General features: G+C 54.8%; 1 protein-coding gene across 3 annotated transcripts; it reads left to right on the forward strand.

The window, feature by feature from the left end:
* Positions 1 to 2,405: 2,405 nt before the first annotated feature.
* Positions 2,406 to 13,514, forward strand: MYBPH (myosin binding protein H). Of its 3 annotated transcripts, none has more exons than XM_074163234.1 (11): positions 2,406 to 2,970; positions 3,211 to 3,345; positions 5,242 to 5,409; positions 7,999 to 8,087; positions 9,295 to 9,490; positions 9,829 to 9,968; positions 10,105 to 10,264; positions 10,771 to 10,907; positions 11,348 to 11,534; positions 12,682 to 12,723; positions 13,261 to 13,512. In XM_074163234.1, exons 1-10 carry the CDS (start codon positions 2,697 to 2,699, stop codon positions 12,690 to 12,692), a joined length of 1,497 nt encoding a protein of 498 aa, XP_074019335.1. In that variant the 5' UTR covers positions 2,406 to 2,696; the 3' UTR covers positions 12,693 to 12,723; positions 13,261 to 13,512. The 3 variants fall into 3 exon arrangements, with proteins under 3 accessions (XP_074019335.1, XP_074019336.1, XP_074019334.1); XM_074163235.1 differs by having other exon boundaries at positions 2,483 to 2,970; positions 13,208 to 13,514; XM_074163233.1 differs by having other exon boundaries at positions 2,483 to 2,970; positions 13,302 to 13,514.
* The last annotated feature ends 2,240 nt before the right edge of the window (positions 13,515 to 15,754 follow it).

Consider the following 15,754-nt stretch of genomic DNA (forward strand, 5'->3'; position numbering starts at 1 on the left):
TTCTCATGAAGCATTTTGGTTAAGATTAGACATCATGATTGCCTTTGTAAAAGACTCATGAAAAACTTCTCAGCAGAGCTGATGGCTGTGGGAGTCCAGAGGTGGCCACCTGTGAGCTGATGGAAAAATTTATCAAGACATGGTCCAGGTGAATGCTGAGGGGCCAAGGATCTTCCAAGACAGGATGAAATCCCTGTGGGTCAAGGGATGGAGAAACCAGAGCTTCTCCAATCCTCCCCTTTGGGTGCCAGACCCACAAGGGAGCTAAAGGCAGCTGGAGAAGGACAGATGGACAGTCTCCTCTAGCCCTTCATCGCTGTGCTGGGGAGCAAGGCTGTCTTCTTCCCTCTTGCCAGAGCAGCTGCAGAAAATTTTCCTGTTCATGGCCCACTTGGCAAATTTGAGCCATTCCAGGCTGTTCTGGGGAGTAGGAGGGACTGCCAGTACCCATCCATGGTCTGCAGGCAGCAAAAATGTCTGGGAGTCCCACGTCACCATCTCCTGCCTCAGGGGACTCATCCCTCAGGCATCCCAAAGGTATTCTGGGGAAGGAGGAGCCTTTATTAGTCATGTTCCTCCTCAATGGCTAAAGTAATCGAGGAACATTTGGGTTATCACATAGTTTTGGAGGAAACATGCCCTCTTTGAGATATCGATACCATCTCCTGGTGTCCCGCTGCCAAACTGTTGCTGAAATAACCAGGGGAGAAAAATATTCCTCCCTGGAGCAGGAGGGTCGTGCTGCTGGACTGCAGCCTCCAGGCAGCATCAGAGCCCATGAGGGACCCGGTTTGCACTCATGTTACCTGCTCCCCATGGGACTCGCAAGGCTGGTGGCTGTCATGAACTTTCTTCTCAGCTTACAGGAGCAGCAGAGCTAGCAGAAACCGTGGGTCTCCTTCGTGTTCTTTCTGGGGATTGGCAGTTGTGTCCTCCACATCCCTCTATGTCTCACTGTGTAGAGCACCATGGGCAGGGGTCCTTGGGGCTATGCCTCCATACAGCCATCAGTGTTTGCCTGCTGCTGTCTCGCAGACAGGAGATGAGCCCCATGTCTGGCCAAGCCCAGCACCCCTGTGACACCCCCGTGGACTAAAGATTCAGCATTGCTGCCCTCACCTCCTCTCCCCATCCCATCATCCCACCCAGTCCATGGGTCCTGCTCCAGCTGGGGTGCCTCCCTCAGAGCCCTGTGGTTCTTTTTTGGGCTATCACCATCCCTTTAAAGACCAGCCTGGCCAATGGGGTTTTGCTCTTTCTTCTCTCCCTCCCCTTCCTGGGTGACCAGAGCTCACCCCACCTGGAAAACTACCCCCTTGTTAGCAAAGCTCAGATCGTCTGGCCCTGTCAGAGCACATAGCTTCATGCTCTGGCTGTCTCAGAGATGCCTCTTGGCCCTGATGTTCGTGTTTGGAGGTGTTTCCTGGGGACCACGAAACCGTGAGCCTTTGGACCAATGCCCAGGAGAGCCGGGCTTGCTTGGCTCCTCCATAGCAGCATCCCTGGAGACAGGCAAGTAGCTGGGGGACAGGAGCAAACTCTCTGTCAACTTCCATTTGAGGAAGGTTAAGGAATTAGACCATAGGTTATGGAGACATTTTTAGTAGCATCTCATGCATAGCATGGCAAGAGAGGGGAACAAGGACAGGCGGGGGGGGGATGGGGTTAAATCCTATAGGACTAATGGGGCTTTCCTGGGACAGTGGAGGGCTTTGGAGCAAATCCAAGTTTGGGGAATAGCAGAAGGGTGGCTGGTCACGAGTCCTGGGGTGACCAGACTCCATGGACATATGGGCATGGCAGAGACTGGAGGACGTGGCATAGGGCTGGCCGGTGATTAATCTTCTTCAGGTGGATGGAATGTGGGTCAGGGGTACGGGCAGCTGTTGGTCCAGATGATCGCAAGAGCTGTCTTCCAACCCCAGGGATTCAGGGATTGAGGCGGAGGCTGGGGGAGGGCATGGGGGAGCAGAGGGGTCTGGGGTTACCATAGGGACTATGGGAGGACATGGGAGCAGGTGAGTTGAGGGGGGGTCAATGCAGGATTAATGTGGAGGATTGGGGTGGGAGGGGGGTTGGTGTTAATGCAGGGGCTGGGGGAAGGTGTGGGGGGTGCCAGGTCAATGGGGAGTCAAGGGGGAGGACATGGAGGGACAGGGGGTGGCTGAGGAGGTGGCAGTGCGAGGGTTGGGAAGCCCTTAGCTTAGGGTGTCGGTGCTGGGGACAGGAGCCGTGTCCCCAAAGAAAGGTGACCTGGCCCTAGCCTGCCCAGTCCCGTGCGAGCCTAGGGGAGGTGGCGGGGGGGACAGGACCATATGCTGCAGTCCCATAGGAGGGGGTAGGGGCGTGCTGCTGAATGTGCAGGTCCCCGGTGGCTATTCCTGGCGGCCCCCGCCTGCGCAGGCAGATTGGTTTGCAGGGAGGTGACAAGTGCCAGCCGAAGCCTATAAAAATCTCCCAGCCCCTGTTCTGGCTCAGTGACCTGGTTCCCCCGTCCCAGCACAGCCGTCCCGGAGCAGAGACTGTCCATCCGGAGTGGAGACACTTGGTCTGGAGCGGGGACCCCAGCTTCGGAGCCGAGATCCCAGATTTGGAGGAGAGACCTTTGGTCTGGAGCAGGAACCCCAAAACAGAGCGGAGACACCGGAGCACAGACCCCAAAACATCCTATTCCCCAGCCCCCAGGCTTTGCAGCGATGACCGGCAAAACTGCACCACCAGCCACGGACCCGGCTCCGGAGAAGGAGCCAGCGCCGACCCCGAAGGAAGAACCAGCACCAGCTCCTGCTGCTGAAGAGCCCCCAGCTCCTGAGCAACCCCCCACCACAGAGCAGCCCCAAGCCCCCACAGACGAGCCTGCCCCCGTCCCCACGGCAGAAGCGACTCCAGCCGCTGAAGAAGGTTCCCCGGCTCCCCCAGCTGAACCCCAAGCCCCAGCCCCTGAACCGAAGCCCGAGAAACCGAAAGCAGGTGAGAACGGGACCTTACACTGCAGTGGGGAGAGGAGATACACAAGGCTGGGAGGGGGCATGTGGGGGTGCCAGGTGGAAGGGACAGAGGGATCAAATCATCAAGGATATTTTTGGAGTGGGATAGGGCCGGGGGATTAGGAGGATGGGAGGGCTGAAGACCAACATGTAGGTTGGGTGATTGCCCTCCAACAGCCCCGCTACTTGAGAGCCTGTCCTCATCACTGCGTATTTGTTACAGAGCCACCCAGCTCCCCCTTGTCCTTGGCCGTGGAAGAAGTGAGTGAAAACTCGGTTACGCTGACCTGGAAAGCCCCGGAGCAGACAGGCCAGTCAGGCCTGGATGGATACGTGGTGGAGATCTGCAAAGATGGAAGTAGGCTTGGGCTTTCCTGCCTCGTAAGCATGGAAAACTGGTGTGTTGCTGTGGAGGTGTGGGATGGAGCTGAGCAGAACCCATCAGCGAGTTTCCCTGTGCACCATTTCTCTTTCTTTGCCCAAATGGGTTCATTTTAGATTATTTTTTTTTCCATGGAGGAGACACTCTTCCCATTGGCTTCAGATAGTAGTGATGTCTTTAGTGAGAGGATGGACTAGGTTTAATGTCACTGCCATGTCCAGCTAGAGGGTGGAAGAGGGATCAGTGTACCCACTGAGGATGATCTCTAATGAACTCCAGCTCTGCAGGGACCTCAGGAGGGATAGTGATGCAAGACCTCAGGAAGAGGTCCCATGTTTGCCCAAAAGGAAGTGCAGAAGGAATGGGGATAAGGTGGGATAATGAGGGAGAAGAGGGTCCTGGGCAGCGTGAGAGGGTCTGGCATCCCTCAGCAGGCAAGCCCTGCCCAAGTGAGATGGGGCTTAAGATGCCTGGAAGGAGGATGGCCACAGTGGATGGAGGTTGGCTGGTGGGAGGCAACAATTATCTGTGGTTCTCTGGTTGCATTGCTGGTTGTTGGAATGGGGTAGGTGGATAAAGCTTGTGTTTTGGGCACTCTCTGGAAGCCCTGCTTGGCCTTGGGGTGAGAGTGAATGACCTGCGTGGCTGGGGGGATCTGCAAGGAGAGGTTGGGCCTGTGTGCTGAGTGCTACATGACGTTGGAGTGGTTGGGAGACATAGACAGTCCATGGGCCTTGGGGAGCTCAATCTATGACCCTTGGCCGTTTATCTTGTGGGAGACATGATCAACACATGCTTGGCTGTGGGATTCTTTCATTCTTGGGCTGGGGACTGAGGAGGTAACCATGGTTGGACAGGATGCATAAGAAGGTCTTTGTGTGGGACAAGGAAAGATGCGACCATTCCTGGAGGGTGCTGGCTGACAGCCACCCAAAGGTCATAGTTTTGGATGGTTTCCTAGCTTGCTTTGGGTTTGGCTGGGTGACAGAAGAGCTCTACTCATTCGGTGATAACCACATGGGTTTCATGACTACTGTATTTGGGCTGGTACAAGACACTGGTTGACTAAAATAGGGTGAGATTTGAGTGAGGGCTGGTTTGAGCCCTCACCAGCAGTGAAGGGAAAGAGGAGCTGGTGGGGTTTGGCTGGTCTGATGGCATTTTGACAGGAGAACCTTCTTGGTCTGAAGGTGGACATGGTAGCTTTGCAAACCCTGGCACACCTGTGTTGCTCCAGTTGCCCTCCTGGGACATCCAGCCCTTTGGTGACTGAGGCAGTTTGTTTTCTGAGAAACCTCTGAAGAGGCTCAGGACATTGCAAGGCTGTGTTAGCTGGCTGACGTGGGAGGGCTTCTACATCTTGGCTGCAGGATGAGTTTGAGATGACCCTTCCAAGCAGGAAGAGCAGTTGAAGAGGTCTAGCTGGCTGGTGGCAGGTGATAATCAGACCTTGCCCAATGTGGAGGATGTGCTGGGGAGCATGGTGAGCCCCAATGAGTTGTCCTTGGGGCAATAAGAGGAACAGACTGGCAGGGTGGTCAGAGGGACTTAACTACTTCCAGAAACGCACCTGGAAAGTCAGCAGGGACCATGTTTGTTGCCCTGATGTCTTTTCTTACTTGCAAACAGCCTCCTGCTCGACAGTTGAGCTTCTGCCAGCGTTTCGTACCCCACGCTCCTTGGCAGAGTGGGGTGGCCAACCTCCTCTCTAAGATGCCTTTTTCTGCTGGTGCCCCAAATCATTCAGCCTTTGCAAGGAAGGGGTTCATCGTCTCTGGGTTTCACCTCCTGTGGTTTGATCCTGCTGTTTGGGGGGTCTGTGTGTCTGTCTGTCCATCGCATGTCTGAAGTGCTCTGCTGGGCTGGTTGCAGGTACAGACTGGACGGCAGTGAACAAGGAGCCTTTTCTCTCCACCCGGTACACGATCCCTGACCTCAGCTCCGGTGACAAGATTCACATACGGGTGAAGGCTGTCAGCGCCAGCGGTGCCAGCGTCCCGGCTGCTTTGGAGCAGCCAGTTCTCATCAGAGAGATCCTCCGTAAGTACCGCTCCCGCCGTGTGTAATCCCCGTGTGCTTTTTTCAGCTGTACACAGAGATCACAGCCCATCCCTACAGCCCGGGCAGCCTCTGCCCTCTCACACGTCGCAATCCAGCCTTTGACTGAGACGTTATTCTCAATAACTGTGTTCATTTCCCTTGGGGTGGGATGGAGCAGCTTCTTCCTGACCTCAAGCCACTGATCTTGGAGACGGTGAGGCTTTGTGGGAGAAGGACTTAAAATGCAGAGCCACGTTTTCCTGTTTCTTTGCAAGAGCTCAGCGACAGTCCCACTTTCAGCCCATCTCCTCATCTCGGCCATGCTCACATCTCTAATATGCCATCACATGCACGTCGGACAGCTTTGTTTATTTAGCTAAGGAAAGTCAAGAGCTGGTAGTCTGGAGTATGGGAAGTTTAATCACGCCGAACTCGCTAATGAATGGCTTGCTCTCATGCTTGGCAAGACTCACATTCCTCCCGGGGTGCTGCGAATGTGCTGAGGCTGATATGTGATCACCAGGCTGGTTTTCACTTATCAAACAGCAAATATAGACTTATTTTCCCTTCACAGGAAATTATTAATGCACAAGTTTTCCTGTTACTCAAAGAACATGCCGGATTTTTCAGCTGCTTAAAAATAGTAATAATAATAATAATAATAATAATAATAATAATAACAACAAAAGTTATTCAGGGAACCATCAGCTTTTCATAGGAAAGGGCTTGGAGAAGTCTGTCAGTATCTGGAAAGGGCCCTGCAGGCTCTGTCCTCAGTTTGCTCGCAGGAGGTGAACATGGCTTAGTGTTGGTGTCTGCTGCCGAGTTGACCTCCAGGTCTCAAAGACATCCCACCAGACCTTGTGGGACTGGGGAAACTGGGGCATGAGGGGCTGGCATGAGATGCCAGATACACAGCTCATGTTTCCCACTTCTGGTCCTGTGCTGCGCCCACCAGGTCAAACCCCCTGTCCCTGCCACTGAGCTTTGTCCCAGCCACGTGTACGGGCTGAGAGGTGTAAAACCCAAAAAGCTGAAAAACACACACACCTCACTTGCTCTTGCTCCACAATAGTGGGGTTTTTTTTCTTCTCTCTCTTCTTTTTGCTCACTGAAACTCTTCATCAGCCAATGGCACTTGCCTGCTTTTGCATTTCACTCAAAGCACAGCCCTGTACACCCTTTGCTGAGGAACAAACTAACTGTCAATGGCACTGGTGTCTGTTGGGTGCACGAGAACTCTCCTCTCTGCCCCATCGGTTACCTTCTAGTCTTCACATTTCGGTTGGGACCGCATTTTGTATCTCTCACCAGTTCATTTATAGCATCACAAGGGATTTTAAATAGCAGCGATACAGATGGCAGGGAGTTTAAAAACAGGTGGGACGAGTGGGTTTGGGAAGTGGAGAGAGACAAGGAGAAACCAGATGAGGATTTGGTGTGGGAGTCACATTTTGCAGGGGGCTGGGGCAGGAAAAATGTCTTCCCACCCGCAGCAGCACGTCACCTGGGCCACCAACATCAGCCAGCCCCCTCCGACTGAGCAAGGCGCGCCAGATCTGGGGAAAACATGCATGAATTAACATTCCCCCCTTGAGGTCGGGTTTCTCTGCCCCACTGAGACTGATGAGCCCAAGTGGCAGCATGGATGTGTGGATCCCCAGGGCGAAGAGCAGGACAAGGGGAGCAGAGACTGTCTCAGCTGTCGGCGGGGCCATCTGAGACCTCCGGGCATCTCCTGCCCTCCCCAGCCCACCGCCGGCCTTTCACTCTCACAGCTGTTTAGGCATTGCTCAGTCCCCGGTTAATTCTGGCCGTGCCCCCTCCCCAGAGCTAAGCTCTGGCACGTTTAATCCGGGCAGGGACACACAGCTCTTTTATGAGGGGCTCACGTAAACCTGATGCCTTTCCAGAAGGATCACCAAGTGGCACCGAGCCGGTAGGGTTACACAGCTGCTATTTTCACCCTGGGAAGGAGACACACGCTCCATCAGCATTCTCCAGTGGGTTTCTTGCTTGTCTTTGTTATGTTCCCTTGGGGACATCAGTCTTTGGTTTAAGGTTGGGGCTTTCACAGCTCTGCTGTGAGTAACCGTGCACCACCTTGGTATCTCAATGGCCTTGAGCGCACAGCGAAGGTAGAGGTCTGGCCAGCCTTGTCCTTGCTGGACATTGGGTTTTGTACCTCTGGAGAGTCTGCTTTCTGAGCTGGGGGAGAAAAAATTCCTAACTGGGAGATGCTGTCCTCTGCCTTGCTACCATGTAGGCTGTGCTGCGGGTTTCCTGGTTACACCTGTGTTGGTCTCCATGGCCTGGCTATAATAAAGGGGGTGAATGGTCCATCAGGGTGGTGGCATTGGGTTGGTGATCTGGCATCTCAAGGGTGGATATAATTTTGGGGTGCAGGCAATGGGGGAGGCTGGCACGTCCCTGCAGGGAAGCAAGCACTGTCCAGGAGATGAGAGAGAAGAGGTTGCCATCTTTCTGGGTGGGATTTCTTGACGGCCAAGCAGGGAGATGCATTGGGTGTGTCAGCCAGTTGGGGGCTGTGATTTTCTTGGCCCCACGGTGTGTTTTTCTGGTCCCCAGAGCTCCCAAGGATCCGCATGCCCCGTCACCTGCGGCAGACCTATGTCAGGCGTGTTGGGGATGCTGTGAACATTATGATCCCTTTCCAGGTAGGTGGGTGATTTGGGATTTATTCTCTCCAGGCTTTCCCACAGCAGGTTGGCTTCTGCAATGACTTTTCTAGCCACCATGACATGCCTGGGGCCACCCGTGGGCTGACTTGTCCTGATCCCCATGTCTCATGTGGTGAAGGTGGGAGATGGGGTGGGAACCCCTCTCCAATTTATGCCTAGCTCCTGTTTTTCTTCTGCTATGTCTTTATTGGTGGTGTGGGCAGTGGGACAACCCCAAACATGCTCGGTCATGAGCTAGCTACTGGTGCTGTCTCAGCCCATGAGCCCTGTTCAGCTCACACTCCTGGCCAAACCTGGCAGCCACATACCACAGGACTCCACAGCACAACAATGGGGGTCTCCTTAGGGAGAGCAACTCTCTTTGGAACAAGGCAGCCCCCGAGATATGTGATGGGGGAAGCAATGGTGGGCCAACCTGGAGGTCTTCTCCTCAACTGATCTATCATGTACTGTTTGGGGCATCCCCAAAGCATCTCCACCATGGCATGAGGGTGACAGAGCCCTGGAACAGGCTGCCCAGGGAGGGTGTGGAGTCCCCTTCTCCGGAGATCTTCGAGACCAGCCTGGATGCAGTCCCGAGTGATGTGCTCTGGGCAATCCTGCTTTAGCAGGGGAGTCGGACTAGATGATCTCTAGAGATCCCTTCCAACTCTGACAATTCCGTGATTCGGAGAAAATTTTCTCCACCATGGAGAAAACCAGCCCTGAAACACACTGGGGGAAGCAGGAGCCAGAAATCTGCCCCTGCAATGAGGGAAATGTCCATGCCATGTCTCATAGGTGGTTGGGAGCCTGTGCTGGCCACGCTCCAGGCACGACTTGGCCCTGGATATTGAATTCAAACCCCAGCTGCCTGGCTTGAACCTGGGCTCAGTGCCTGGGCAACAGGAGCACAGCTCTGCCTGCAAAGCCCTGGACAAGTAACGCTGAGCTTGTTCCACGAGGACTTTGGGGGACCAGCATGTTCCAGCCTCATCCCTGGAGCCTGATGGCTTCCCATCAGTGGGGCTGGCAGGGATCATCTGTAGTTTATTCCCTGGGGACTGCTGGATGGGAGAGGCTGTATCCAGGCCACTGCTGCCTGGACAAAGCAAGGTGGCTTTGCCCACCTGTCCTACCCAGCAGGACCAGTTGGGACCATGCTCTTGAGTGGCTCCTGATGGGCCTGTGTGGGTTGCTCCAGGGAAAGCCAGAGCCCGAGGTGATCTGGACCAAGGGTGGCCAGCCCCTGGACACCAGCCGTGTCAATATCCGCAACACGCAGAAGGACACCATCTTCTACATCCGCCAGGCACAGCGCAGTGATTCGGGCAAGTATGAGCTTGCCGTGAGGATAAATGGAGCAGAGGACAAGGCTACCCTGGACATCCGAGTGATTGGTAAGGCTGGGTATGAGACCCTACATGGTTGTTCTGGGACTCGTTCCTGCCCTTGGCTGGGGATAACTCCTGTTATGGGTGGGATGGGATAGGGCCAGCAACAAGGCAAGGGACTCTGGGGTCCCTCTTCCAGTGGGATCTTCTCCAGGATTATGGAGGTGAACTCCTCCAGTTGGTGATGCAGGGTTTCTGCCAGCCTATGCCCCTTGCAACTTCTCATCCCTTGTGTGCTGCAACAGGGTGAGAAGAGATTAGAAGTGAGGAGCAAGGGATGATCAAAGCACAGAATCTGGTGGCAGCAAATTAGGATGCCACAATGTGAGGGTTTGTATTTGCAGAGCCACCAGGCCCCCCCCAGAACCTGAAGCTGGTGGATGTGTGGGGCTTTAATGTGGCCCTGGAGTGGACTCCCCCGGTGGACAATGGGAACTCTGAGATCAAGGGCTACATGGTGCAGAAGTCAGACAAGAAGAGTGGGGTGAGTTGGGGCACTCCTGGACCTCATGTCCTGGTGCTGGGGAGCTGCACACCTCTGTGTCCCCCCACGTCTTCTCCATCTTTTGGACAGCCTGCCTTCCCTCACCACTCTTTTGTTGTGTTTTTTCTCCTCCCAGAAATGGTTCATGGCACTGGAGCGCTGCACCCGCACCAGCTGCACCATCTCCGACCTCATCATCGGCAATACCTACTCCTTCCGGGTGTTCGCAGAAAATGCCTGTGGGCTGAGTGAGAAAGCAGCAATCACCTCTGGAGTGGCCCACATCAAGAAGACAAGTGAGGACAAGACTCTTCCTATGAGGCTGGGGGTGGTCATGGGCAAGAGGAGTCCTGTCCCTGTTGGGGCTAGTGCGGCTTCTTTGGTGTTGTGGTGATGCCACTGGGCTGGTCACCAGGATGGTCCCTGTACGGGTGAAGCTGTGCATCCCCAAGGCAGAGGTCCAGAGGTCCCTGCCCTCCTTCTACACCTCCTTCTTCCTTTGGGGAAGGCATGTGCCATGGTCAGCCCTCTGGGAGGGATTAAGGCATGGACATCCCTGGGGTGAGATTGAAGCAGGAGTTGGGAGGGGTGAGGAACAGCCCTGGTTTTGGCCCTGCAGCTCAGGGCAACAGAGGAAGAGACCCCTGCAGTGGTCCATCTCAGGTCTGGCTAGAGGCTGTCTGGCTGTTATGTGAGAGAGCAGAAGTATTTTGGGGTACCTTGGGCTGAATCCCTGTGACCATGTGCTGGTTACCCCAGGAGTCCGAGCTCTGCCTCAACCTACAATTAATTATTTTCTTAGAAACTGCTTACCAGCCAGAGAAGGTCCCCCAACGGGACATGATGGAGCCTCCAAAGTTCACCCAGCCCCTGACAGACCGAACAACCACCCGGGGCTACAGCACACATCTCTTCTGCTGCGTCCGGGGCTTCCCCCAGGTCAGTGGTTCCTCCATGGACAGCGTCATGACCACGTGTGGGCAGCCACCAGTGGGGGTTTTGCAAGGTGGCTAGAGGTGCTGGGAGATGGTTGGTCACGTTGGGTTAGGGTTGGATGTGTTTTGAGGCTGCAGCTGCCCTCTGAGTCAAACTGGGGCAAGTTTGGGGTGTTTCTGCATGAAGATAGGAGACTGATCTTAATTCAAGCCATGTCCTGTTTCCTTCTGCACTGGGGGAGGAAGTGTGGAGCCATCGTTAGGGTTCAAGAATGGGAGATTTAGCTCTTCAAATTGCTTCTGACTGTGAATCCCACCATGGCCACAAGCTTCAGGCAGGGCCAAGGCAAAGGCAAACAAGTGGCTGAATTTTGGGGCCAGTTAGATTTCTCATTTCTCTCCCTGCTTTAAACAAATAAAAAAATAAATCCTGCTGCCTTCCAGCCCAAAATCATCTGGATGAAAAATCAGATGGAGATACGGGAAGACCCCAAATACATAGCGATGATTGAGCAGGGCGTCTGCTCCCTGGAAATCCGCAAGCCCAGTCCTTTCGATGGGGGCATCTACACCTGCAAAGCTGTGAACCCCTTGGGGGAAGCCTCGGTAGACTGCAAACTTGATGTGAAAGGTAAGATTGGCCGAGAAGATAGAGGAGCAGGTCTCCTTGCCAGCCTTCTGTTCTCAGTTTCACAGTGCTGTGGTTTGTCCCTGTTTTGTGTTGATCCTGGTGATGGGGGAGCCAAAGGACACTTGGGCAGCCCTGTAGAGCTGGAGCTTCGGGTTCCTTGGGTTTATGGTCTTGAAGCATCTTGAAATTGCGTTCCCTTATTCATGGCCAAAAACTGGGGAGGAAAGCAGAAACTGCAGAGCCAAAGGATCAGAGGTGCTGGTGGAGGATGGGACAGTCACTTGCTCCTCACTGCATCCACCCGCACTTGTGTCCCAAGCCATCCACGAGCCATGTTTGTGGGAGCCGTGGTGAACCCCCTCCACTTGCACCTGGATTGTTCTGATTTATGTCTCGGGATCCTGCCCAGACATTCCAGCTCACATTTCCCTGCCTCAGCAGAACACCCAACCCAACCCTGTATGGAGGTGCCCTGCTCTGCTCCCTCGACAGATGCCTCTCCTGCGTGCTGCAGACCCCCCTGGGCATGCAGAAGGATGCATGTCCACCCACACGCACTGTACGCATGTTCCTCAAGTAGCGGTGTGTCCTTAGATGTGTGTCACTTCTATTATTTCTCCTCCTGTGACTTCCCAGCACATGCTTGCCCCGAGACATGCTCTGCCCTACTTCCCACACAGGCAGGGCTCTGATCCGATAGTCACCCTTGGTCCCCGCTGAAGCTATGGGGCTGCCGAGGTGGCACGGGGTCGGTGCTTGGCTCTGCGGCAGCTGGTCCCAGGGCTTCCAGCTGAAGCAGCGAGCCCTGGCCCAGCCGTCTCCGGCCATGCTGCCCTGCAGGCAGGGCTGTCAGTGCAGCCATGCAGGCAGCATGGTGAAGTCAGCCGGGAAGATGAGCTTGTGGTTGTGCTGGGGACATAAAGCACCTGGGAGTTCACCAAGGGTGGGATCTTGGGGATGAGCTGGCCAGAAGCGGGCGGTGATGGTGGTGGGCATGATTGCTCGGAGTGTGTGTGAGCAGGGATGGTGTGCGTAGGTGCATGTGGATGTGTGCGGGTTGGCTATGCCCTGGCTCACTTTTGGAAATCAAACGGGGATTGAGGTGAGGAGAGTTCAGGGGGTTTATATTTTCCATGCTCTCCTGCAGTGCCCCAGTGAGGACAGATCAGAGGGCAAGACGAAGAGCAAGGTAGGTGGGGTTGGGGGGTAGCTGGGTTGGGGCTACGGGATGGAGGGAGGGTGGGTGACCTCACTGGGGATGGAGTTGGGTGAGTGTCCTGGATTAGCCCTTGTCACCCCAGCTCAGGGCTACCTCATCCCATGGCTGGAGATGCACTGGTGGGGTGGGATGCTCAGAGCCCGAGAGAAACCTGCCCCTGTGGGAGGAGGACTGTGAATATGGCCAGGAGGAAGAAGGTGCAGTGAGGAGGCTGGTGTGCCTGGCAGATACATGGGCAGCACAGCGAGTAGAGCGCCAGTTTGCAGGCAGGGCTCAGAGACCTGGGGCAGCAGGGGCTGGATGCACATGAGGGGCAAGTACTGGGGCTGGAGGCAGGTATAAAAGGGTGTAAAACGAGGCTGTGGGATGGAAAAGCAGAGTTAAAGAACTGCACCTGAATTTTGTGGGGCAGAAGAGGGTGGAAAAGCTGGGCTGGATTTGTCTTGCATTACAGCCAGGACTGGGATGTGGTTTCCCATCTCATCCTGACCACTGGTCTCTCATCAGTGGTGCCCTCACAGGACTTGGATCCCATTCCTTTACCCCAGGTGGATGCTGCAGTTCCTGGGTGGTAGCGTGGCACATGGTGATGCTCCTGGCCATGGCCCCTGCTGGCCTGCCCCCTCCCTGGCAGCACTCTGGGGGGACCTGCACCTCAGCCTCCCATGGCATGGTCCTCTCCGAATGTGTCCTTAGCTGTGACAATAAAATGAGCCCATCTGAGGGGCTTTGGTCCTAATAAAAAAACCCAAGCCACTCTGTCCTGCTTGTTGTGGTTTGGCTTGGGTGGAGGTGGAGGGGAGGGAGCTGCCAGGGATGCTACGGGTTCATATGGCACCCCCCTGAACCATGGGTGGAGGAAATGGTTTTTGAGCTTGGAAAGAAAGGACCAGCTTTATAAAATATCTATGAAGAAGACTAAACCAGAAGCAACCCAACAAGGAGGAGGATGGGGAAAAGTTTCGTTCTGGAGCAGGGGAATGAAGAAAAAAACCCACCAAAAGGCAGCATCAAAACTGTAGCAGGTTGATGCTTCTTTATCCACACCAGTGATGCGATGATCCTGCCACGCGCTGCCACCAGCATCCCCTCCCCATGGCATGAGACAGCGGGGGCAGGACATGCCGATGCTTTATCCAGAGGGGGAGGAATTGGCCCTGTTAGCTGCTGATAACTCATGTGCAGAAAGATGACTTGTTACTTGCAGCTCTGAGACAGCCGGGGTCAGGTGCTGTTTATTAACAGAGAGCCTGGACAGATCCATCAAGCTGACTAAGCGCATCATTAACCAGGGTCAGCAGCCTGGTGTGCCTCCCCCGCCAGCACAACCTCCCTCCTGGGCTGAGGCAGCAGCTTTCCCAGCCCTGTGCCAGCTCGGTCTCGGGGTCAGACCCAGATTCTGCCTGGAGAAAGGCATATCCCTGCGGGCCACTGCAAACACGGGTGCAAATCCAGCCTGGGCACGCGCAGATCTGGGGCCAGCCTGCCCTTGGTGCCCCTGGAGGGCAAAGCCAGGCAGTGCCCGTGGCTAAAAGAGCTGATCCCTCCCTGCAGCCCCTCCACTTTGTCCCCATCTGCTTCCAGTCACCTGCTCTCCATGCCAAGCTGAACTCCATGGGGGTAAGCTATTCCCAGGGGGCTCAGCACCAGCACAGCACTGTCCACACCAGACATCGTTTCCACCATCAGAGGGCATCGTTGGATTAATTTTTATCCCAACTGATGGTCAGGCTGGTTTATTGAGGTGGATGGGGTTAGGGATGATGCCACCGGGGTGGAGGCTGCAAACCAACTGCCGGGTCAAAATCAGGTCTTCCCCTGGCATGCTCACACCTGGCCTTGGACACTGATGGGAATATCCTGGCCCCCTTGATGTCCTTGGCATCTCGGCATGGAACTTTGGCCAGTGGGAGCCTTTGGGGGACAGGGGTTGCGTTAGCTGGGGGTTTGCTAGCACAGGGGAGAAGCAGTATCTCCAAGACTGTCTCATACTGCACACTGTTCCCTTTCCAGACTCTTAATGCAGCCCTACAGGGCAAAGGTTGTGTTTGTAACCCCACCAGTGAGGGTAACAGCATCCACTTTTAGTGAGCTCTCCCCGGGAAAGGTCCGGAGAGCATGGAGTGGAAAAATCCACTAGATGCTTTTTCTAAAGCAATCACTCACATGCCTTTTAATTTATGAGCATCCCAGTTGTCAGGTTTCTGGGCACCTTAGCAAGGATCAGGAAAAGACATCAGTTCCAGGAAAGCAGCCTCTTGCAGAAATAAGCTGCAAGTGGGAATCAGACCTGTGTTTGGTAAACAGCAGCCCTAAGCTGAGGTCAAGCTTAGGTCAACTGCTCTGCAAAGGGACCATGGGCACAGGGTAAGAGGCTTCTCTCTGCACCAGCCTGGAGTCTCAGCATCCTTAGGCACTACTGATAAAGGATTTGGGGTTCTTCATCTTACGGAGGCTGGGAGGGTGCTCAGGGCCCCTCCATTGTGATGAGACCCACAGGGAAGGATTTGCTCCTGTCCTTGCCATTGCTCTTCTGCTCCGCTATCGTTTTGCCAGGAACCTGGATGTGATATATTGAGGCCCTTGCAAAATGTAGGAAGCTGAGCCCCTCATCCTTCCTCCCGCTCCTCCTTGCTCCCCTCCTCTTCCTCTCAAAAGAAATGGAGGAGCTCCCTCCAGAGCTGGCTGCAGCGGTGGGCAAAGGGGACAATCAGCAGCCCTGTTGCCCACGCTACATGTGCGTGGCATTGCTCTCCACAGCCATGGCTATCGAGCCACCCATAAATCTCACCCACCCACGGTTCTTTTCCTCTCTGCACTCCCTCTCAGCCCCAGTGGGAACTGGCTGCGGTCGCTTTGCCCGTCAGTGACGTCCGAGGGGCACAATCCTCTTGGGGCAGGGTCATAGAAAGTGTGTTTCCAATGGGAGACTGGTGAACAAGGGATGCTGATAAGAAAAGAATCCCAATTAACTCAAATTAACCCTTCCCACTGCCACTTC

This window comes from Numenius arquata, chromosome 24 (assembly GCF_964106895.1).
Source record: "Numenius arquata chromosome 24, bNumArq3.hap1.1, whole genome shotgun sequence".
NCBI classification, from domain to species: Eukaryota; Metazoa; Chordata; class Aves; order Charadriiformes; family Scolopacidae; genus Numenius; species Numenius arquata.